Genomic DNA, 25,132 nt, shown 5'->3' on the forward strand with positions numbered 1-25,132 from the left:
CCCTTACCTAACTACTTTCTCCCTTTTTGGCAAATAAAACATATGAGTGAAGATTATACCAAAGATGGAGAATGATGCTCGGAGTGACGGCGAAGGATGAGTAGTAGAGTGGAGTGGAAGCCTTTGTCTTCGCCGAAGACTCCAATTCCCTTTCAATATACCTATGACTTGGTTTGAAACACACTTGAAAACACATTTAGTCATAGCATATATAAAAGAGGTATGATCAAAGGTATACTTACGAGCTATGTGTGCAAATTAGCAAAAGAAGTTCCTAGAATCAAGAATATTGAGCTCATGCCTAAGTTTGGTAAAAGTTTGTTCATCAAGTGGCTTGGTAAATATATCGGCTAATTGATCTTTAGTATTGATATATGCAATCTCGATATCCCCCTTTTGTTGGTGATCCCTAAGAAAATGATACCGAATGGCTATGTGTTTAGTGCGACTATGCTCAACGGGATTATCCGCCATGCGGATTGCACTCTCATTATCACATAGAAGAGGAACTTTGGTTAGTTTGTAACCGTAGTCCCGCAGGGTTTGCCTCATCCAAAGCAATTGCGCGCAACAGTGGCCTGCGGCAATATACTCGGCTTCGACGGTAGAAAGAGCGACCGAATTTTGCTTCTTTGAAGCCCAAGACACCAAGGATCTTACCAAGAACTGGCAAGTCCCCGATGTGCTCTTCCTATTAATCTTGCACCCTGTCCAATCGGCATCCGAATAACCAATCAAATCAAATGTGGATCCCCGAGGATACCAAAGCCCAAACTTAGGTGTATAAGCCAAATATCTCAAGATTCGTTTTACGACCGTAAGGTGGGATTCCTTAGGGTTGGATTGGAATCTTGCACACATGCAAACGGAAAGCATAATGTCCGGTCGAGATGCACATAAATAAAACAATGAACCAATCATCGACCGGTATACCTTTTGATCGACGGATTTACCTCCCGTGTCGAGGTCGAGATGCCCATTGGTTCCCATGGGTGTCTTGATGGGCTTGGCATCCTTCATTCCAAACTTGGTTAGAATGTCTTGTGTATACTTTGTTTGGCAAATGAAGGTGTCCTCTTGGAGTTGCTTGACTTGGAATCCTAGAAAATACTTCAACTCCCCCATCATAGACATCTCGAATTTTTGTGTCATGATCCTACTAAATTCTTCACAGGTAGATTCGTTAGTAGACCCAAATATGATATCATCAACATAAATTTGACATACAAACAAATCATTGTCAAGAGTTTTAGTGAATAAAGTAGGATCGGCTTTGCCGACTTTGAAGCCATTAGCAATAAGGAAATCTCTAAGGCATTCATACCATGCTCTTGGGGCTTGCTTGAGCCCATAAAGCGCCTTAGAGAGCCTATAGACATGGTTAGGATACTCACTGTCTTCAAAGCCTGGAGGTTGCTCAACATAGACCTCCTCCTTGATTGGTCCATTGAGGAAGGCACTCTTCACGTCCATTTGGTAAAGCTTGAAGCCATGGTAAGTAGCATAGGCTAATAATATGCGAATTGACTCAAGCCTAGCTACGGGTGCATAGGTTTCACCAAAATCCAAACCTTTGACTTGTGAATACCCTTTGGCCACGAGTCGAGCTTTGTTCCTTGTCACCACACCATGCTCGTCTTGCTTGTTGCGGAAGACCCACTTGGTTCCTACAACATTTTGGTTAGGACGTGGAACTAAATGCCATACCTCGTTCCTCGTGAAATTGTTGAGCTCCTCTTGCATCGCCATCACCCAATCCGAATTTGGAGTGCTTCCTCTACCCTGTGTGGCTCAATAGAGGAAACAAAAGAGTAATGTTCACAAAAATGTGCAACACGAGATCTAGTGGTTACCCCCTTATGAATGTCGCTGAGGATGGTGTCGACGGGGTGATCTCGTTGTATTGCTTGGTGGACTCTTGGGTGTGGCGGCCTTGGTTCTTCATCCCCCTTGTCTTGATCATTTGCATCTCCCCCTTGATCGTTGTCGTCATCCTGAGATGCCGCATCATTTTGATCTTCTCCTTCATCAACTTGAGCCTCGTCCTCATTTTGGGTTGGTGGAGATGCTTGCGTGGAGGAGGATGGTTGATCTTGTGCAAGTGGAGGCTCTTCGGATTCCTTAGGACATACCTCCCCAATGGACATGTTCCTTAGCGCGATGCACGGAGCCTGTTCTTCACCTATCCCATCAAGATCAACTTGCTCTACTTGAGAGCCGTTAGTCTCATCAAACACAACGTCATAAGAAACTTCAACTAGTCCTGAGGACTTGTTAAAGACTCTATATGCCCTTGTGTTTGAGTCATATCCTAGTAAAAAGCCTTCTACAGTTTTAGGAGCAAATTTAGATTTTCTACCTCTTTTAACAAGAATAAAACATTTGCTACCAAAAACTCTAAAATATGAAATATTTGGCTTTTTACCGGTTAGGAGTTCATAGGATGTTTTCTTGAGGATTCGGTGAAGATATAACCGGTTGATGGCGTAGCAGGCGGTATTGACCGCCTCGGCCCAAAACCGATCCGGTGTCTTGTACTCATCAAGCATGGTTCTTGCCATGTCCAATAGAGTTCGATTCTTCCTCTCCACTACACCATTTTGTTGTGGGGTGTAGGGAGAAGATAACTCATGCTTGATGCCCTCCTCCTCAAGGAAGCCTTCTATTTGTGAGTTCTTGAACTCTGTCCCATTGTCGCTTCTAATTTTCTTGATCCTTAAGCCGAACTCATTTTGAGCCCGTCTCGAGAATCCCTTTAAGGTCTCTTGGGTATGAGATTTTTCCTGCAAAAAGAACACCCAAGTGAAGCGAGAATAATCATCCACAATAACTAGACAGTACTTACTCCCGCCGATGCTTATGTAAGCGATCGGGCCGAATAGGTCCATGTGTAGGAGTTCCAGTGGCCTGTCACTAGTCATGATGTTCTTGTGTGGATGATGAGTGCCAACTTGCTTCCCGGCTTGGCATGCGCTACAAATCCTGTCTTTCTCAAAATGAACATTTGTTAGTCCTAAAATGTGTTCTCCCTTTAGAAGCTTATGAAGATTCTTCATTCCAACATGGGCTAGTCAGCGGTGCCAGAGCCAACCCAAGTTAGTCTTAGCAATTAAGCAAGTGTCGAGTTCAGCTCTATCAAAATCTACCAAGTATAGCTAACCCTCTAACACTCCCTTAAATGCTATTGAATCATCACTTCTTCTAAAGACAGTGACACCTACATCAGTAAATAGACAGTTGTAGCCCATTTGACATAGTTGCGAAACGGAAAGCAAATTGTAATCTAAAGAATTTACAAGAAAAACATTGGTAATAGTATGGTTAGGTGATATAGCAATTTTACCCAATCCTTTGACCAAACCTTGATTTCCATCCCCGAATGTGATAGCTCGTTGGGGATCTTGGTTTTTCTCATATGAGGGGAACATCTTCTTCTCCCCTGTCATGTGGTTTGTGCACCCGCTGTCGAGTATCCAACTTGAGCCCCCGGATGCATAAACCTACAAAACAGTTTTAGTTCTTGACTTTAGGTACCCAAACGGTTTTGGGTTCTTTGACATTAGAAACAAGAACTTTGGGTACCCAAACACAAGTCTTTGAGCCCTTGTGTTTGCCCCCAACAAACTTGGCAACTATCTTGCCGGATTTGTTAGTAAGCACATAAGATGCATCAAAAGTCTTAAATGAAATGATATGTTCATTTGATGCACTAGGAGTTTTCTTTCTAGGCAACTTAGCACGGGTTGGTTGCCTAGAGCTAGATGTCTCACCCTTATACATGAAAGCATAGTTAGGGCCAGAGTGAGACTTCCTAGAATGAGTTCTCCTAATTTTGCTCTCGGGATAACCGGCAGGGTACAAAATGTAACCCTCGTTATCCTGAGGCATGGGAGCCTTGCCCTTAACAAAGTTAGACAAATTTTTAGGAGGGGCATTAAGTTTGACATTGTCTCCCCTTTGGAAGTCAATGCCATCCTTGATGCCAGGGCATCTCCCATTATAGAGCATACTTCTAGCAAATTTAAACTTTTCATTTTCTAAGTTATGCTCGGCAATTTTAGCATCTAATAATGCTATATGATCATTTTGTTGTTTAATTAAAGCCATGTGATCATGAATAGCATTGATATCAACATCTCTACATCTAGTACAAATAGAAGTGTGCTCAACGGTAGATGTAGAGGGTTTGCAAGATTTTAGTTCTACAACCTTAGCATGCAACATATCATTCTTAGTTCTAAGGTCGGAAATAGTAGTATTGCAAACATCAAAATCTTTAGCCTTAGCAATTAACTTTTCATTTTCAATCCTAAGGCTATCAAGATAAATATTCAATTCATCAATCCTAGCAAGCAAATCAACATTATCATCTCTAGGATTGGAAATTGAATCAATAAAAACATGGGAATCAACCTTAGCAAGTAATTTAGCATTTTCATTTCTAAGGTTGTCAATGGTCTCATGGCAAGTGCTTAGCTCACTAGACAATTTTTCACATTTTTCAATTTGTAGAGCATAAGCATTTTTAACCTTAACATGTTTTTTTGTTTTCCTTAATAAGGAAGTCCTCTTGAGAGTCCAAGAGATCATCCTTCTCATGAATAGCACTAATCAATTCATTTAATTTTTCTTTTTGTTCCATGTTAAGGTTGGCAAAAAGGGTACGCAAGTTATCCTCCTCATCACTAGCATTTTCATCACTAGAAGACTCATATCTAGTGGAGGATTTAGATTTAACCTTCTTCTTTTTGCCGTCCTTTGCCATGAGGCACTTGTGGCCGACGTTGGGGAAGAGGAGTCCCTTGGTGACGGCGATGTTGGCGGCGTCCTCGTCGGAGGAGGACTCGGTGGAGCTCTCGTCGGAGTCCCACTCGCGGCATACGTGGGCATCGCCTCCCCTCTTCTTGTGGTACCTCTTCTTTTCTCTCCTCTTGCCCTTCTTGTCGTTATCCCTGTCACTGTCACTTGATAATGGACATTTAGCAATAAAGTGACCGGGCTTACCACACTTGTAGCAAACCTTCTTGGAACGGGATTTGTAATCCTTCCCCTTCCGTTGCTTGAGGATTTGGCGAAAGCTTTTGATGATTAAAGCCATCTCCTCATTGTCGAGCTTGGAGGAGTCAATTGGTTGTCTACTCGGTGTAGACTTCTCCTTCTTTTCCTCCGTCGCCTTAAATGCCACCGGTTGTGCTTCGGACGTGGAGGGATCATCAAGCTCATTGATCTTCTTTGAGCCCTTGATCATACATTCAAAGCTCACAAAATTCCCGATAACTTCCTCGGGAGTCATTAGTGTATATCTTGGGTTGCCACGAATTAATTGTACTTGAGTAGGGTTAAGGAAAATAAGCGATCTTAAAATAACCTTAACCACCTCGTGATCATCCCATTTCTTGCTCCCGAGGTTGCGCACTTGGTTCACCAAGGTTTTGAGCCGGTTGTACATATCTTGTGGCTCCTCTCCTTGGCGAAGACGGAAGCGACCGAGCTCCCCCTCGATCGTTTCCCGCTTGGTGATCTTGGTGAGTTCATCACCTTCGTGTGCGGTCTTGAGTAAGTCCCAAATCTCCTTTGCATTCTTCAACCCTTGCACTTTGTTGTACTCCTCCTTGCTTAGAGAGGCGAGGAGTATGGTTGTAGCTTGAGAGTTGAAGTGCTCGATTTGGGCCACCTCGTCCTCATCATAATTTTCATCCCCTACGGATGGTACCTGTGCACCGAACTCAACAACATCCCATATACTTTTGTGGAGCGAGGTTAGATGAAATCGCATTAAATCACTCCACCTAGCGTAATCTTCACCATCAAAAGTTGGTGGTTTGCCTAATGGGACGGAAAGTAAAGGTGTATGTTTAGAAATGCGAGGGTAGCGTAGGGGAATCTTACTATACTTCTTACGCTCTTGGCGCTTAGAAGTGACGGACGCCGCGTCGGAGCCGGAGGTGGATGTTGATGAAGAATCGGTCTCGTAGTAGACCACCTTCCTCATCCTCTTCTTCTTGTCCCCACTCCGATGCGGCTTGTGGGAAGAAGATTTTTCCTTCTTCTCTTTGTGGTGAGAAGAGGATTTCTTCTCCTTCCCTTTGGAGTGTGAAGAAGACTTCTTCCCTTTGGAGGAGTCCTTCTTCTTCTCCTTCCTCTTGGTGCGGGACTCTTCCGATGAAGTGCTCCCGTGGCTCGTAGTGGGCTTGTCGCCGGTCTCCATCTCCCTCTTGGCGTGATCTCCCGACATCACTTCGAGCGGTTAGGCTCTAATGAAGCACCGGGCTCTGATACCAATTGAAAGTCGCCTAGAGGGGGGGGGATGAATAGGGCGAAACTGAAATTCTCAAAAATAATCACAACTACAAGCCGGGTTAGCGTTAGAAATATAATAGAGTCCGCGAGAGAGGGTGCAAAACAAATCGCAAGCGAATAATGAAGTGAGACACGCGGATTTGTTTTACCGAGGTTCGGTTCTCTCAAACCTACTCCCCGTTGAGGAGGCCACAAAGGCCGGGTCTCTTTCAACCCTTACCCTCTCTCAAACGGTCCCTCGGACCGAGTGAGCTTTCTCTTCTCAATCACTTGGAACACAAAGTTCCTACAAGGACCACCACAAGATTGGTGTCTCTTGCCTCAATTACAAGTGAGTTTGATCGCAAGAAAGAATCAAGAAAGAAGAAAGCAATCCAAGCGCAAGAGCTCGAAAGAACACAAGCAAATCTCTCTCACTAATCACTAGGGCGTTGTGTGGAGTTTGGAGAGGATTTGATCATTTTGGTGTGTCTAGAATTGAATGCTAGAGCTCTTGTAAGTAGTTGAGAAGTGGAAAACTTGGATACCATGAATGGTGGGTGGTTGGGGGTATTTATAGCCCCAACCACCAAACTAGCCGTTTGGTGAGGCTGTCTGTTCGATGGCGCACCGGACAGTCCGGTGCACACCGGACATGTCCGGTGCGACAGCCACGTCACCAAAGCCGTTGGGTTCCGACCGTTGGAGCTCTGACTTCTGGGCCCGCCTGGATGTCCGGTGGCGCACCGGACATGCACTGTAGATTGTCTGGTGCGCCAGTATGGGCGTGCCTGACCTCTGCGCGCGCAGCGCGCACATTTAATGCGTCGCAGGTAGCCGTTGGCGCCGAAATAGCCGTTGCCCCGCTGTTACACCGGACAGTCCGGTGTACACCGGACAGTCCGGTGAATTATAGCGAAGCAGCCAAACAGAATTCCCGAGGCTGGCGAGTTCCTGAGGCCGCTCTCCCTTGGAGCACCGGACATGTCCGGTGTACACCGGACAGTCCGGTGAATTATAGCGATGTTGCCTCTGGAAATTCCCGAAGGTGACGGGTTTGAGTTTGGAGTCCTCTGGTGCACCAGACATGTCCGGTGGCACACCGGACAGTCCGGTGCACCAGACCAGAGGTGCCTTCGGTTGGCCCTTTGCTCTTTCGTTGAACCCATTACTTGGTCTTTTTATTGGCTAAGTGTGAACCTTTGACACCTGTATAACTTATACACTAGAGCAAACTAGTTAGTCCAATTATTTGTGTTGGGCAATTCAACCACCAAAATTAATTAGGGACTAGGTGTAAGCCTAATTCCCTTTCAGACTGTTACTCCTAAAAGACATGAGAGATTCCAAGAAATAGCTGCACAAGTTAATGTTGAATGCAACAAGAAATTGTCACTTGGATTGCAAAACTAGGTGGAACTCTACTTATATCATGCTCAGTGTTGCTATTTGTTACAAAAAGGCTTTTGATCGTTTGGTTGAATGTGAAAGAGCTTATGATTTTTCTCCAAGTGAGGATGAATGGAAGTTTGCTAGTGAAGTTTGCGATAGGTTGAAATTGTTCTATGAAATTACAGAATTGTTTTCTGGAACACAATATGTAACAGCTAATGACTTCTTTCCAAAGATATGTGCAATTAGAGGACACATGAGCAAGTGGCTAGAGTGTGATGATGAGTTAATCAAGTCCATGTCAAGTCGTATGATTACAAAATTTGATAAATATTGGACTGACATTCATGGTCTAATGGCTATTACTGTTGTTCTTGATCCAAGATACAAATTTGGAATGTTGGAAGCATGTTATACACGTCTATTTGGTGCACAAAGTAGAGCAATGCTAGAGATAGAAAATGTGAGGAAATTATTTGATGAACTGATTAAAGAGTACAATAACAAATGCATTAAACCTGTTACTAGTGGTGGACAAAATGCATCATCATCTTGTGTTTCTAATGCTTCCACATATACGGATGAGTTGTTCTCTGCCATGGAAGAAGAGCTCGATGACATGTGCAGTGATGAAGAAAAGGCTAAGTTTGAGCTTGATCTTTATGTGGATGAAGGTCGTATTCCCAAGTCAAAGGAATTTGATATATTAGGCTATTGGAAAATTTCTGGGATACAGTACCCTACTCTAAGGATGATAGCCCGTGACATATTTGCTATTCCTGTTACAACTGTCGCTTCAGAGTCTGCTTTTAGTACTAGTGGTAGAGTGCTAAGTGATCATCGAAGTCGATTTACTCCCAAAACTTTAGAGGTTTTGATGTGTGCACAAAATTGGCTTCGTGTTGGTCAAGCAAAAGGTACAAACAATACATCTTTAAAATTATTGTATGTCGTTGTAACTTGTATGTTTTGATTTCAGTTTACTCTCATTTGTTATACTCTCACTTATTGTAGGAAAAGAAGATTATATGGGTTTGTGGACTTATCTTGAAGATATACAAGAAGAACTTGTGGTATGTTGTAAGAACTAGCATATTCTTTTCTGATAATTACCATGACTTCATGATATATCTATAACTAATTATATATCATTGTAGGAACTCTCCTTTGGATTCTCCACGATGCCAAATGAAGATATTTGAAGGAAAATTCACAAGATGTCAAATAAAGTTGAATGCCAGTCAACCATGTTCATTACAATAATTTGTTGTTGCATTTGGAAACTATGTATGAGTGTAATTTCATTCCAAGAACATGTTTTATGATGTATTGTTGTCTTTGCTACTCCTATGGTCACTATGGTGAAATATTGTTGTAAGCATGGAATATAATCTATTTATGTTGTTGGAATGTTAAAATTATTGTTTGAATGTTGAAATTATTTCTGGTACAATGATATTGGAATGTTGCTGAAATTTTAGTGGGCGGGCGGGCGGGTAACGGATATCCGTTGGATAACGGATACCCGGATACAGATCCGTACCCACGAGCGTAAATGAGTATAGGTATGAGTTTGGTTTTATCTAGTGGATATAGATACGCGAACCATATATCCGCGTTCTACCCGCCCGATTGCCATCCCTAATCCAATCATCCAAACGAGATATTTTTATGAAAAAGGCATAAAAAATCGGACGAACCTGTCCCGCGAGGAGTTTAGCGAAGGGCTTTTAAAAAGAGAAAAAGGGAGAAAATAAAGGCGAGAGAAAAAAAACTGCGGAGAGGTAGCGGTGGATCGAAACCCTAGGCGCGGTCGGCGGCGATGGCGGCGGCGGCAGCAGCGGCAGCTGCAGCGCCTGAGTCGTACATCGGGAGCTTGATAAGCCTCATGTCGAAGAGCGAGATCCGGTACGAGGGCGTCCTGTACACCATCAACACCGAGGAGTCCAGCATCGGGCTAAAAAACGGTAGGATGCCATATTATCTAACGGCTCTCGCTCTCTTCTCGTCCTAGGTGGGTTGGTATTCTGTTGGTGGAACATGATAGTTGTTTGACCATGCGTCAGGGTTACGATTCACTCGTATCTAATTTATCTATTATTATATGTTAGGATGTGAAATTTTCTTTACACGATCCTCTTTGTTAGGTTCTCAGTCTGTTTTCTCCTTTACAATTTTCAGTTATTTCTTAAAAACTTGGAACCAGACTGCCTGTCACTGAAATGTGGCGAGCTGGGTATGCGAAGTTGCTGCTTTGCTAAAGGTTCCAGCCCCCTTGTTTCTCAGATGCTCCAACCTTGTTATCTTGCACTGTGTACGCGCTAGGTAGGCCCTATACCACTGCCTAGCACCTAGGAAGATTAAACTTAGATTAAACACATGAGTTAGCGGCTGCTATTTTATTTTTTATTCATCTTTCTGCTGGGAGCAAGATGAGGAAGTGCCAATCAGGAGCATAAGGCAGGCTGTGGCTGGCAGAGTAAAATTATTTTCTGCGCAATGAAAAGCATACAAGGGAGCACACAAACATTTGATTTCATGCAGATTGCATGAGAAGTCTAGAATGGGAAGTGTGGAACACACCTGAGAAGCACGGGGAGGCGTGGAGGTTGATGACCCCATCCGAGGAGCCATGGAGGTGAAGAAGAAGGGGTTGATTGAGGGTGGGTGGGTGGGGGGGGGTGTGGTGGTGTCTAGTTGTCCTTACATTTGGAGAGGGAATGACTGTGGCGCTAGGGCTGATGGCATGAGAAACTTGAGTTCCTTTTGGTAACCTAGTTGTCAGCCCATTATCCTTATCTACATGCAACTTTTCATGCTCCCTTGTCCCTAAATCCCAACCATATCAGCACGTGTTCTCTTTCCCACGCCTTGCTTTTATTTTTTTTCTTTGTTTTCGTGCATGTGCTGATCTTACCTGTCCAGCAGGTGCCTTGCTGTCGGTTCGATGCTGTCCAAAATTTAATTGGCCATGCAGGGCCTAAACAACACACTAGCATTTAATTGGCCATGCAGGGCCTAAACGACACACTGGTATCTGATCGCCGGTTGTGCGCTCATTGTGCATTTAGTTACGTACTTACATTTTTTTTAACACTGCTCATGATTGCAACTTGTAATGACTAATGCAGCTGAGTGTATACTGTATAGTGCTGGTCGACGATTAGTCTTTAGGCTAATGGATAACCATTTGTTAGACAATTCACAAAAATAACAATTTTGATTAACTCGTGTATGGCGGTGAGGTCTGTTCCCTAATGATTGGATTCGATTCCCAATTTAGAATTTTGAAACTACACTTAAGGGAAGGGAACCTACTTACCTACAGTGATTTCTTCAGCCTTGTGGACTAGTGTCCTAAGTTGTTCTCCTATGTGGAGTCACACTCCATGGAGTCAGCACTGGTGGATCAAGGTGATCGGTGAGTACTAGCATATGTGCTTCACACGGCACGGCTCAGACAAGCTTGGCTGCTACCTTTTTGAGTTTTGGTGCTTTTTGGGGCCATATATACAAAATTCTAGCATATTATTACCAGTGTTTTCTTAGACGGAAAACGGTAGACGGACGGTGAGGAGCTGTCTAAGGTTTAGACGTGTTTAGACGTGTTTAGACGGAATTAAACGGCCTAAACGGTATGTTACTGTAGCATAGTTTCAGCAGGATAAAAAAGATTTTTTCCTAACCTTTTTTGAAGCAAACATGAAGCTTTTGTTGTCCTTGTCCCAATTTGAGATATGTACCTGAAAAAGAAGCGAGATTTGTTAGTATGTGCCCATGTGATATGTATAAGGGCCCATAGGACATAACTTACATTTTATGACATTCCAATCATTTGGATTGACAATAGTTCCATACTCCCACCCTATGTCATCGCTATTCCGCTTAAGTGGTTGCTTGTCCACTGCTGGTTGAGCTGATGGATTGGAAGCCGCCGATGACATCCTACATGTTGCAATGCACAATCAATCATTTGCATGAAGTACACTGTCTGACCCTACTAGCCATGTTGTACACTATCTGACCCTACTAGCATTAAGCCTAAGCCATGAACTAACATTTAACGACAAGAAATAGAGAGCCATGAAGATTGAAGCATGAACTACTATGCATAATCAGGAGCAAACAGCAAACTATAAAATAGAGGAAGCAAGAGGCATCCATACCTGGCAACAAACAAAGGATGGGGAGTCCCTGCTTCAGCTTCCTGCTAGCGCGCCCCCTCTATCCCTGGGCGTGCGTGCCTCTCTTCCACTGCAGAACCACTGCTGAGATGAGAGGAGATTGAGAGGAGAGGAGAAGGAGGAGCCCTGGGCGAGCAGAGGAGAGGAGGGAGGAGCCCTACCTGGGCGGCTGGGTGAGCAGAGGAGAGGATGGAGGAGGCAGCGCCGGCGGCTGGGCGCGCAGAGGAGAGGAAGCAGCGCCGGCGGCTGGGCGCGCAGAGGAGAGGAAGCAGCGCCGGCGGCTGGGCGCGCAGAGGAGAGGAAGTCCCTGGCGGCCGTGCGTCGTGCAGATGGATAAGGGTGCAGAGGCAAAAAAAAAAAAAAAAACACGAGGGAACTCTAGCTTTGGCGCGAAAAAGGCCCGCCAGAGGCCTGGTTTCAGTTTCCCCGCGTAAAATAACACCATACTCTAAACGGGCCTTAAAACGGCCTGAACGCCGTCCAAAACCGTCTACAAGCCGTCCCGTTCAGCCCGTTCAGGCCGTTTAGACGCCGAGTTGACCGTTTAGACGGTTGACCCGTTTAGGAAACCGCCCAGGCCCTAAACTGGACGGTGGGGTGCCGTTCACCGTTTAGACCGGTCTAAACGGCCGTTTAATACCGTTTAGGATAACACTGATTATTACATGCCTGGAAGTGGGGTCTTTGTTTCAGGTGGCTGGAGCAGCCACCCCTCTGCCCTACACCTAGGACCAGCCCTGGGTCTGAGTGGCCAACCCTCTGGCCCACCCCCACCCCCAGGACCAGACCTCGAAATTATTTGTGCTTTTCCCATATTCATGCCTGGCTAAAATTGTAAGCTAAAAGGGGCTTGAGACCTCACTCAACTTTGGAATTTCTAGTCACACCAGAGTCGATCGACATGACTTTAAGGGCGGCCCACTGTGTTTAGTTACCAAAACTGTGAATTGCTTGGCACCTGTTTTAGTGTGGACTAAAATGGTAGATCTTATTTTTAGGCCTACATAATTGAGTTCCGAAATATGTATTCCTTGTTGGCGATGTTTATGCCACTTAATATTTTTGTATCATGTGCTTGTTTGAAACAGCTAATCTTCTGTAGTCAACACATGTCACTGACTTGCTCCTCTTGCGTAGAGGCTAACTGGCAAATGGTCCTTTTTAGGCACTGGCGATGTCTCAAATCAGCAAGAATTCAAAGTTACACAAAGTGTACCTGACTTTTTTTTCATAGAGAAAATAGTAATATTTGAATATTAATATAATAACTGGGTACTATATTTATTTAGCAAGTATATGCTTGCTCCATTCTTTTTAGTTTAAGTAATACCCTTATCTATTATTAGTGTATTTGAGTATATATTCTTTTTAAAATGTTCCATTTGTAGGTAGAAGGTATCTATCTAGCCTGCCTAGATGGTCACTTTTAGCGATTTTCCTGTCTATACATTAGACGAGTTAGTATATGAAACCTGATTAACACCTTTTTTGGCCAATGTTCTGGTTCTTGTGCTGGTACATGGCCATTAGTTGATCTGTTTATTTTGAAACTGTAAGATTGAAGGGCTTTTGTTGTTCATCGATCTCAAATCCACTGTACTTTTGATTTATGTTTGCTGTATAATGTCAACTTGTTCTTGTTCTCCACAGTGTGGGAGTTTACAGCAACATACATTTATTTATTTTTCCTTGAAGACGACAGGATGCCTTTAAATATTTTTTCTTGCAGCTTCCATTAAAAGATACCTGAAGCTTACCCCTATGGTTCTTTCAGCTCAAAAAAAGTTATTTGTTGTTTTTTGTCCATTGTGATTGTACGGTCACTCTTTTATGTACCTTGGCACAGTTCGCTCATTTGGAACTGAAGGTCGTAAGAAGGATGGCCAACAGATTCCTGCCAGCGACAAGATATATGAGTACATACTCTTTCGAGGAAGTGATATAAAGGTGGTGATATTAAGATAGAACGAATAATTTGTGAGCTATTGTATCTGGAATCTAATTATGTTAAGGTTTGTTTGAATCACCTTTAGATTATTAAATCTAGATTGTTAATGCGATTATAATAATATGGATTACGAATTATAATAATCTAGGATTCTAGGTTGTTTGGATCCCTAGATTATGGGTGCTGAACTATAAGATTTGGTCTTGTGAGCACATATGCTCTTCTGTTGGGTAGATTTGAGAAGGACTTTAGGATTACAATTAATCTGTTGATTGGATTATTATCTGATTAATATAATCCAAAGGTTATCCAAACAGGCCTTTAATTTTGCCACCACTGATTTGCATATCTTATTAGCTGTTATTCCTTGTGCTATTCAGTATGGTAAACTTCATTGTTCATTTTAATCATGTAACTGATAAGTGGCTTAGACATGGTTTCATAAAGTCACATCATGTTTAGATGCAGTAACTGGAAGTACTAGAAAACAAATTGACTATTCCAAGCTCCTGAATCAGGCAGCTCCCTGTGCGCTGTGGAGCAAAGCCTTTGCTGATGTAGTATAGCTTGCTGGGTAAGGGTAATTGAAGGAAAATTTTGGAGGGTGCAATTGTGTCCTTAAAGATGTTTGTCTGAAATGGGCTCTAGTTAGGTTTTGTTTTTATTTTAAATTTTATTTAGTAGTTTGTGTCACGTCATGAATCGTGATTCTTATAAGTTCTGTAAGAACTTACCTCCATTTTATATGGTTTACTTAACTGATGATATAAGTTTTTCTTGAATATGCATGAGAGCTGCATATCATTTCATTAAAAGAAAAGAAGGTTAGAGTACAAACGGAGGACAACACACACCTCAAAACTCACCCCCAACAAGCTACATGATACAGACACAAGAGAAAGAATGACCTCAGGCAAAGAGATTAAGTCACCCCCATCCCATGCCTGCTTACATCAAGGGCAGCCAGGCCCCTAGCTCCTGCTAGATTCCATTTCCAGAACTCTTCTCCGACCATAACAAGGGCACTAGTCAAGCTAGGCGCAACTCCATTGAAGACACAATCGTTTCGATGCTTCCAAATAGTCCAGGCTCCTAGAATGATTAGGGAGTTGAAACCTTTCTTAATTGTGCCCTCCACTAAGCAAGAAGCTCTGCTCCACCAATCATCAAAGCAAACATCCTCTGGTTGTGATGCAAGGGTAGCAAGACCCACCCTTTGCAGAACCACGAACCAGAATTGTCTGGCAAAAACGCAACCCACTAGAAGATGATTAATAGACTCCTTATCCTGATCACAAAGAAGACATAAGGCAGCATGGGGCAAATTCTTCTTTTCCAAACGGTCGGCTGTCCAACATCGGTTGTGAATAGCCAACCAGAGAAAGAGAGAGCAGTTTGGCGGCACCCATGATTTCCAAATCCGTTCCCATGCTCCAAAACCAACAGAACCAACCTGGAGGATTTCATAAGCTGACTTGGTAGAATACTTGCCTGTGTTAGAAAACCTCCAAATATGGGCATCAGAAATTCTGGGCTGAAGGTTTATACCATCAAGAAGCTCCCAGAGCTGTAAAAATTCTTGGATGACCTGGCCTCCCAAGAGACTGTTCCTTGTATATCATCTACCCATTTAAATTCTAACAAGGCTTCCACAACTGTTCTTCTATTCACAGTCCATTTGGGAATTTGGCAAACAGTGAGGAGCCAGCTCTTCAATAATTTTTCTTGCAGCCATCTATCTCTCCAGAAGAGGGTTGAAGCTCCATCTCCCACAACAGAGGCTGCAGCAACATAAAAGATTTTTGGACAGCCTTGCTTACCTGAATCGGAAAGCATGCCCATGGCTAATGAAGCTTTTTTTTGAAGCCATAACCATCTTATCCTGAGAGCCCAATTAAGGTGTTGTAGGTTAGAAATCCCCATACCGCCCAGCTCCTTGGGTCTGGTCAGCTTTTGCCACACAATCAAGCAATGTCCCCCTTTCATTTCTTTCCCGCCAAAGAAATTTTCTCCGTATCTTGTAAATGGCTTTAATGGAGTACATAGGATTTGTTATATTGTTGTGAACCGCGATGCACTCGCAAGATAGTCCTGGTACTCAGCCCTCCCGTAGGAGGCCCTAGGAGTAAACCAGATCTATTCTTCTTGCTTATCTCTACTAACACCCTGCCCCTCCTTATATAGAGAGGTAACCCTAACTTAATAGCTAAGCAACATAACAAACCCTATCTGGCCGACACTGTTCACGCGCTACAGTGGCCGCGGCTAACCTAACCATAATGACCTAGCTAATGGGCTTAAGGCCCATAACATATATCCTATTGTATATTGAGGTCCTAACAGCTTTGTTCATAAGCATACTCAAAACCATAGTGATTGATTATGAATCAGTTGCCTTAAATGCATATCTTTTTCGTTGCTGACTCACTGTTTCATTAATCTGCACATATACTTTTTCCATTAACATGTTCATTTGCTTTTCCGATACTTCTATCATAATCTACTCAGCAGTATCATAGCTTTTACTTTTTTCTGCAGGATTTGCAAGTCAAATCATCTCCACCATCTCAGTCGGCAACTTTACACAATGATCCTGCTATTATTCAGGTAACCTTTTGCTATTTCATTACTTGAAAAATTTAAATGCCTTCTGTGTGAAGTATGAGAGGTGGCTCACTATTATTATTATTATTATTATTATTATTATTTTCTTTGCAGTCACATTATCCTCATCCAGCTTCGCTTTCTACAAGTTTGCCTTCTGCTGCAAGCACAATAGGAGCCAACCCTACTTCACAGAATGCTCCATCTTTGATTCAGATGCCACCGCCATTTCAAGGGAATTTGCCCCCTTACCAGTCTGGCACCAGCTTACAGTCATGGAACTCAGCACCTATGCCATCATCTGCAAATGGCACTGGCCTTACAATGCCACCAATGTACTGGCCAGGATATTACACACCACCAACTGGGTTTTCTCATCTGCAGCCACCACTCTTCCTTAGGCCACCCCACAGTTTGGCTGTTCCACAGGTCCTGCAGCTTCCTGTACAATATCCTGGACTTGGATCTTTACCTGCTGGATTTCCAAATATGCCGGAGCTTCCTTCTTTCCTTCAACCTGGTAACAGTAATAGTTTAAATCAAACTTCAGGTGTACCTACATCTGTGTCAACGCCTGCTTCATTGAGTACATCACAAACTGAATCATCAAGAAGCCAACTGCCAAATAAGTTTTCATCTGATTCAGCTTCTGTATTTTCTGTGGGTTTTACTCCTCCATCTGTGACTCCTTCAGTTTCGACAGTTGAACCTTCCATTCCTGTGTCAGCAGTCTTGCCTTCTCTGGTGAACAGTAAGCCAGTAGCTCTACCTGACTCCACCATGCCATCTCTCTCCACTGCCAAGCCTGTGATTGTACCTGATGCTTCAGTGCTTACCTATCTATCATCTCAGCCACCATCTGCTAATGATGTTTCTCCAGTCAATGCTGCGGAGCAGGTTCCATTGGTAACCCCTGGGCAACTTCTGTCAACTACTTCCTCTACAATTATATCATCTCATGCCTTGCAAACTGCTTCTGCTGTGGATCTATCCTCTAAGGCTGCCCCCTCTACAGTTCCATCTTCTCAGGCTACATTGTTTGAAGGTTCAACCACACAGGTTGCCTCCTCTTCTATTTTGTCACAACAGGTGGCAATGACAAATGAAAGTAAAGTAGCCAAGCAGCGTGAGTGGAAGGCAAAACAAACTGTGGTTGGTAGACCCGGAAATAAGGAGCCCCTATTGCCTGAACCAAAGTCGGTGTTTCAAAAGGTACCGGAGTATTTGTTTTGTATATTGTTATTAGATGGTTGGACATGGAAAGTGTTTTTGAGGAAATTGCATAGCCTCCCCTCCGCACCTACACCACACACACAAGGGGGGGGGGGGGGGGGGGTTGACCGCACACTCAAACAAATTATTTGTGCCATCTAATCTACTCCTTAAGGCTCAACTTACTCTGCATTCTTTGTGGTCACTCCCTTTCTCATTTATCTAATTCTTTTGGTTTCAGCCTGTAGGAGTTTCCTCATATGTCCGGTACAACAGTAGAGGTCGCGGAAGAGGAAGAGGCCGTGGGGTATGCTTTTCTGAAAACATGTTTTGTCCTACTAACTTTGAAAATCAAGAAGTTTTTGAGATGTGAGATTGCTCTGTTTATATTCTGTCATGGCTGATACCTGAGCATGACCATGGCGGAGGGACAGGAGGCTAGACGCGGGTGTGGCTGCTGGGTAACGCTGATTTGATTGTGTCGGCATTAGTATGTGGGCTGTCGGAGCGTGTGTGCATGGGCCGTTGTGGTGGGCTGGCCTAGTTGGGTGCCTATATAGTCTGGTGTGCTGTATCAGAGAAGAGGATTGAATAACAGAAATCTGAAATCCACATACCTGTGTGCGCGTACCTGTTCTTCTTTGGTGAGGAGAGAGAGCTCACGTACTGGCTGTTCCGCTAGGTCCAGGGGCCATTACAGTGGTATCAGAGCTCTGCGGTCCTCGGTGGCTCATCACGACGGCACCCCGGTGAAACAGTCGACGCAGAAAAAGTTTCTACTCTCGGCCATGGCGACTTCAAAGCAGAAGGGGAATGATCAGTGGGAGAAGATGATGAAGGGATTGGACTGGTTGGAAGAGAGACTGCAGGTGATGGAGTCGGGTCAGTATCGAGTATCGACTCCAAGAGCAGGCGGACCGCGCGGCCGCGACAACAAGGAAGGCGGAGGAGGAATGCAAGCAAGAGGAGGAGGATCGTGCGGTGATGGCAGCCTTGGATGGGCTGATCGGTAAACTGGAGGCAAGGCAAGGGACGAAGCAATCAAGTCGTCCTTGCAATCTGGGGCGATCAGACATGGTTGCAATCGTGAGCAGGAAATGTACTAATCTGGTTGGGGAGGTCGATACTACGTGCAAGCCGGCAATACTTGAAGCACAAGCATGGTCCCAGAGTGATGCCCAAGAGGTATTTGATGCAATTCCTAGTCAGATTTTGTGGGATGATGAGGTGCTGCAAGGTTTTGAATCACATGTCGGTTTACCGAAGGTTTTAGATCATGGTGATTGTTGGGTTGGCAAGGCAGCCATAGACAATGATCTATGTGGCACGACAGTGTGGGATGAGGAAATTTCTTACGACTCAATCTGGCATGAGGGTTTGTTACAACAGCTAGCATCGTGCCGCAAGAGCACTGATGATACTTCAAGACAAACTGCTCAGGTAGCTCAAGGGCTTGATACTCAGATGCATGTCAATGGGTTGTAGTGGAGGCACCGGTCGCATCTGAAGGTGCTGTTATGGAGGTGTTCAGTGAAACATATCTTGTGGATGTAATTTGGGATCAGGAATCACAACATGGCCATGACTTGGATGGATTATTGTTGTTGCTTGCACACGGTGATCTAGAGATGATGATTTTGGTTGATGCCTATGTGGTCAACGCCGACAAGGTATCCACACTTCCTGATGGCTTGTCAATTCCTTGTGAGCTTGAGGAATGCGAGGAGATGCCACTTGCACTAGAATCAAACAAGTTAGTGCAGCAATCGACTTTGGGCAGGAAGGATTTTTACTTTTTTTTCGATAAAGGAAGCTTTATTGAATTTTCAAGTCCATACATCGAGGTGATACAAAGTCTTGAAAAAAAACACACCTCCGGCCTCGGCATAGGAAGGATTTTTACTGGGAGAAGAAAAATCCTAAGGTGGATTTGGGCGGCAATAATATGCCAACAAATGTTAATGATTTTCTTGGGGAACATGGTGGCATGGTGGATATAATGTTCAGTTCTGATCCTGGCTTGCCGCTATTTGGGTACTTTACTGGGCAAATATTCGAGGAAATGAGTGGCGTAAGGATTGGAATGGAAGAGTTAAGGGTCATGATGACTTACTGCCTAAGTATTCATGGAGATGGTTTTATGAAGCTTCCAACATGGAGTTCCAGGAGCTATCACATTTCTGATGCAGAAACAAATGAACCACTATTGTTGCCTTGTATGCTGGAGAGACAAGGAGATGTAGATGAGTGTAGTTTTGTCACCAGTTGGATGTAGCTAGCTCCTTTGCTGAAATTCCAGCACCATTTGACTCTATCTCGACATGATTATCTGGCTTTGGCTATGGTTGCTGTTGATGAGGGCCTTGAAAGGATGCTAGAACTCATTTTGGTAGATAGTGCCAAATTATGCACTGCGATGTTCTTACAGGTCAATGGTAACTTGTTGTTGGAAGAACATGGGTCTGGTTTTGGTAGTGTCTTGCCATCTGTTGGGTCTGTGGCAAACCGTGTCTCCCCACAAAGTTGTCACCAACCCGGCGAGAATAGTTTCATCCTTGTCTTATGTGAAGCATGTATTGGGCAGGAGATGAGATGTGAATAGAAGACTGTTTTTCTCCTTGATGGGAAGCAAAACAAAGGCAGTGTTCGATATGTGATATCTGAACTGACACCAGGAAACCGTGATATGGAAGTTCAGTTACAAGCTGACATCAAAAGAAAATTCAGGAGTAAGGTAATGGGCTTCCAGTTCAGAATGGTGCATGAGAAAGGCAAGGAGAATATAGTGGCTGATGCATTATCACGAGTGGGTTCATTTATGGCTATGTCTTGTGTCATTGCTGTCCAACCAGTTGGGATACAGGAGGTACCCAATTCTTCTGTGACTGCTTCTTATGCTCAGGACTTGTTGCCAAGGGTGACCATCCACAGCCCACATGGGGTTATGTTCTCAGTGCAGCAAGGCAAGATTAGAAGACTCCATCAGCTTTGGGTGGGCACAAGCTCAGCACTCAGCATTATGTTGATTTCAACCTTCCATGATTCAACTGTTTGGGGTTATTCTGTAAGGGTTGCTTCTTATCACTGGGTTAAGAGACTGTTTTGGTGGAAAGGTCTGAAAACCGATGTTAAGCAATTTGGAGAGCAGTGTTCAGTTTCTGTGCAAGAGAAAGAAGAGCAGCAGTTCTTTGCTGGGTTATTCCTAGACTTTCTTGAGAATTTCATCAAATCTGAAGGCTGTGAAACTCTTATGGTGCTTCAGTGTGCTGTCCAGGATTATCCTCTGCAGTGGAAAACCTGGCTGTCACTTGCTGAACTATGGTCTAACACCTCACATTATTCTTCAGCAGGTTGTTTCTCCTTTAAAGCATTAGATGGGTATGAAACCTTGATGTTGGCAGCCCCAGTGCTCAAAGGGAATAAGGATCCAGTGGTGGCTGCTTGGATTCAACCGATGCCTGCTAACCGTTATATGTTCAAAGAGGAAATGGATATGGCTCAACAGCCTTACAATGCAGCTATGGTTGGGGTGTTGATCCAGTGGTCGGGCATGTCGGAGCTCTCTACGCGGAAGGATTTTCATGCAACACAGACTCGTTTTTATATTGCCTTGCTTGGGGACAAGCAAGTTTTGGCAAGGGGCAGATGTCATGGCCGATACCTGAGCATGACCATGGCAGAGGGACAGGAGGCTAGACGCTGGTGTGGCTGCTGATTTGATTGTGTCGGCATTAGTGTGTGGGCTGTCGAGCGTGTGTGCATGGGCCGTTGTGGTGGGCTGGCCTAGTTGGGTGCCTATATACTATATAGTCTGGTGTGCTGTATCAGAGAAGAGGATTGAATAACAGAAATCCGAAATCCACATACCTGTGTGTGCGTACCTGTTCTTCTTTGGTGAGGAGAGAGAGCTCACGTCCTGGGGCCATTACATATTCTTGTGTTGCATTGTTGTCACTCAACATCCTTAAGAAAGCACTATCAATAAGCTTGGTCCTTGATTTATTGGTTTTTGGTATTTTTAGCATTCCTTTGTGGCCTGAATACTTTGTGCAAGTATAATGTAGAAAACTACAACATAGCTGGACCCTGTTCCGATCAATGTTATTCTTGTTTGGTTGGCCTGTTGGGTTCTCCTTGTTACTAGCATGATGATGCGTCTTAAAATGCCTCTGTTCTGTTTTCAGTCCCTTGAGGACATTCTTTGTTGTCGACTTGCTTTTTTTTAAACTGTAGTCTTCACTGTCATTCTCTCTACAGCAATCGCATCCCATAACCAAGTTCACAGAGGACTTTGATTTCATGGCAATGAATGAGAAGTTCAACAAAGATGAAGTATGGGGCCATCTTGGTAAAAGAATAGGGCAGTTAAATGATGAACCAAATGGTTACGAAGATGATGTTATAGAAGATGATGAGATATCTCCTAGAAAGCCAGAAGCTAAGGTACGAGTTCTGTTGGATTGCTTGTCATGATTTTGTTTTCAGTATGTTGGATGCTGACTTAACCATTTCCCTTGTGCCTGAAAAGGCTGTGTATGTTAAAGATGACTTCTTTGATTCACTCTCTTGCAACCAAATTGACAATGGAGGGAGGAACGGAAGAGTGAAATTCTCTGAGCAGAGGAAAATAGACACTGAGGTATTCACAGATAGGCATTGAATCTTTACCTTCCCATATCACCTTAGCATTCAGTGCATATCATGATTTATTTTGGCTGTAGACCTTTGGTGACTCAGCAAGGCATCGACCAATGGGCATCCGAGGTAGGGGCCCCCGTGGCGGCGCTCGTGGTCGTGGCTATTATGGTATTAGAGGATATGGATATACGGGTAGGGGGCGTGGCTACTCTTACCCAAATCACCAGCCGTGATACCTCGGTGTCTGGAAGCACACTGAATGGCAATGGTAAATTGGCCAATTTGCGTGGTAAAACTGAGATTTATCGCAGATTACAGTGCTGCTGTTGTAAGCGTCTTATTAGTTTGTTTACTGATGTGGTTGGTAATTCAAGAATCAACGTCTCTTTTATTGATGGCAGATTGGTGTAGAAGCTTTCACATCTATATCTTGTTAGTGTCGATGGTCATTTATTTCCTTTTGGAGGTAGAAGCTGTTAGCAGATTGCTAGATGATGTAACACAGATCTGTCCAAGATCAACGGAAAAACAAGCAGCAGTATTGATAATCTGAAAAAAAAAGGGATGGAGTTCAGGGTAGGAAAGTAACTTATCCAACAAAGCACCATGAGTACAAAACTATACTCGCAAGATTTATGTAATATAAGTGAGACAAGGATCATGCTTTAAGTCTAACTCATCAAATCCTTAGTTTAACCATTAGAAGTGACACTTCCTACACCCTAATTTCTTTTACTTGTCTTTCCTAAAATCGCACCACTAATTTTAGTTGAAAACAAGACATCATAAGGTGCAACAAGTGATACAAATACCGACACAAACCGTTATCACTACAATGTATCCAATGTAGAGTATGGCTTATAACCGTGAGCATGACAATTTAAATTGATTCATAAATCCTTTTAAAGGTGTGCTTCTTTACCCATACGACATCCACTTAGCCACACTTAGCCACAATGAATAAGGGCTACTTGTGACGATACCGCCCAACCTATAAGAACACAAGTACCAAAACATCTACTTTCACAGTTGTTTAAACATACTTGAGCCCATATAAATCGTCGAGCATCCCAAAGGATTTCGGTAAATCAACTCATAACCAAGATCGTAGATTAAGTAAATACACAATCACACACTGTAATTTTTGCAGCGGAAATAATATTACTGTCGGTGTCTAGACACGAGGGTCTAACCACCCAGTGAAATAATGCTGCATGCCCCTAACCCAGATGAGTGATGTAAGATGACACAAGTCTTTATCCTGGTCCAGGCAAGAGAAAGCCCTACTTCGAGCAAAGGAGGCATGAGACTTATATTACTTGCACCTAAGTGCTTGTAGTAGGGAGTACAAGATGAGCGGGAGAAGGAAGGATCCCAAGTCCTAGGGTTGATTGAGGCAAGTGCCAATATCGTGGTGGAGGAGAAAACCGTGAAGTGTTTGCGTGCCTCCCTGAAGCTATGGGCTGCCCTATTTATAGCCTCAAGGAGGACTTCCAGGAGTACCAGAGTTGGCCGCGTATGGTGAGGAGGTGTGGCCGACCCCTTGTAGATGGTATGGCCCGGAGCATGGGTCTTGTACTTGCTGTTGACTTGTGCCCGCTCGATTTCTGCTGAGAGACGAGGCCAGGGTCGAGGGTTCGGTCACATACCCGAGCCCCCCTGCCAAGGAGGTTGCCCATGCCATAGTGGTTTACATAGTGCTGAGTATGGCAAAAAAACCTAGAGTAATACGCAAGCTCTACTGTTTACGATGACGTCGAGCATCTTTCTGTTGTAGATATCGAGGCCGAAGTCAGGCTTGGGCGAGGCGAAAGTCCGCCCGAGGTCGAGGTCGAGCCCGCTTCAGGATTCGAAGACATGCGTGATATAGTTGAAGGAGTGTCCTCCTGTGGGATTCGTGGGGAGCAGGTAGCCGAGGCCGGGCTTGGGCGAGGCAGAGTTTCGCCCGAGGCCAAGGTCGACTTCGGGCGACGCAGAGTGCCGAGGGCCATCCCGCGCTCTTATCGTATCGTGCGTCCCATCGGGAGTTGGCAAACGGCGTGCGAGAACAGTGGTCACATGCGTTATCGTAGTTGGTGAAGCTTGACATGATCATGGTCTTGTTGCTCATGTTCACCTGCAACTCTGTGTGGGGTTCGTATGCGCATTGAATGCTCCTGTCCCCTGCGGACTTCGGCTGAGTCCTGCCTCAGGGTTGTCTTCCTTACCCGGCTCGGACGAGGCAGAGACAGCGGTTCAAGGGAGAGGGGACCTCGGCTGGGACAAGGATTCTCCCAAGAACACACCCTGTCCGAGGGCAAGCTCGGGCAAAGCGGAGCTATGGTGACCCCTGAGAGGGGCCTCGGGTGAAGCGCGGTTTGTGATCCTTTGTCCTCGGGGAATGTATCTTGATGGTGGCCTTGGGGTTAAGCATGTTTTAGGGGCGTAATCTAGGTACCCCTAATTACGATACCCGACAGTAGCCCCTGAGCCCTCCAAGTAAGTGTTTTGACACTTGTTTGTAGGCTCTTCTATCTCCATGCGGGCACACACTGCTTAACCCTAAGATGTGGTAGGTTTTTTTCGATGGGTGCGTGCGAGCGCATTCGTCGGGTGTAGCCCTCGAGGCCTCGAAGGAGTAGTTGACTCCTTCGAGGTCTTAATATTTCCCTTTGTAGATGTCGTTGACTTCGTCCGTCACCTGGCCATGGCCTGGGTGTGAACGCAGCCCCCGAGTCTCTACACCGATATGCTGGAGTTTCCAACAGTTCTGCCGCGGCATGGGTGCAAGGGTAGCCTCCGAGCCTCTACACAGGGCGAGAGGACAATCGAGGGGTGTCTTGACTTTTTGGTGATACACCTCTTCATCACCTTTTCGCAAGGAGGAAGAGGGGGA

General features: G+C 44.4%; 1 protein-coding gene and 1 long non-coding RNA gene across 3 annotated transcripts; one reads left to right on the forward strand and one right to left on the reverse strand.

Annotated features, from left to right (window-relative positions):
* The first annotated feature begins 9,262 nt into the window (after positions 1-9,262).
* LOC100272404 (Protein decapping 5) lies at positions 9,263-22,697 on the forward strand. Its single transcript, XM_008651113.3, has 8 exons — positions 9,263-9,638; positions 13,702-13,802; positions 16,342-16,410; positions 16,522-17,619; positions 17,861-17,926; positions 21,877-22,062; positions 22,148-22,258; positions 22,341-22,697. Exons 1-8 carry the CDS (start codon positions 9,494-9,496, stop codon positions 22,488-22,490), a joined length of 1,926 nt encoding a protein of 641 aa, XP_008649335.1. The 5' UTR covers positions 9,263-9,493; the 3' UTR covers positions 22,491-22,697.
* Positions 10,202-12,324, reverse strand: LOC118472245 (uncharacterized). Of its 2 annotated transcripts, XR_004850295.1 has the most exons (4): positions 12,017-12,324; positions 11,838-11,925; positions 11,486-11,616; positions 10,202-11,414 (listed from the first exon to the last, which is right to left on the reverse strand). It is a non-coding gene; the product is annotated as an uncharacterized lncRNA (long non-coding RNA). The 2 variants fall into 2 exon arrangements; XR_004850294.1 differs by having other exon boundaries at positions 11,838-12,324.
* Positions 22,698-25,132: the final 2,435 nt, after the last annotated feature.

This window comes from Zea mays, chromosome 6 (genome assembly GCF_902167145.1).
Source record: "Zea mays cultivar B73 chromosome 6, Zm-B73-REFERENCE-NAM-5.0, whole genome shotgun sequence".
Taxonomy (NCBI): domain Eukaryota; kingdom Viridiplantae; phylum Streptophyta; class Magnoliopsida; order Poales; family Poaceae; genus Zea; species Zea mays.

Coding starts and splice junctions, on each gene's coding strand:
- LOC100272404 (XM_008651113.3), top strand. CDS start 9,494: ATGGCGGCGGCGGCAGCAGCGGCAGCTGCAGCGCCTGAGTCGTACATC. Junction 17,620..17,860: donor CAAAGTCGGTGTTTCAAAAG/GTACCGGAGTAT, acceptor TTTTGGTTTCAG/CCTGTAGGAGTTTCCTCATA. Junction 17,927..21,876: donor GAAGAGGAAGAGGCCGTGGG/GTATGCTTTTCT, acceptor TTCTCTCTACAG/CAATCGCATCCCATAACCAA.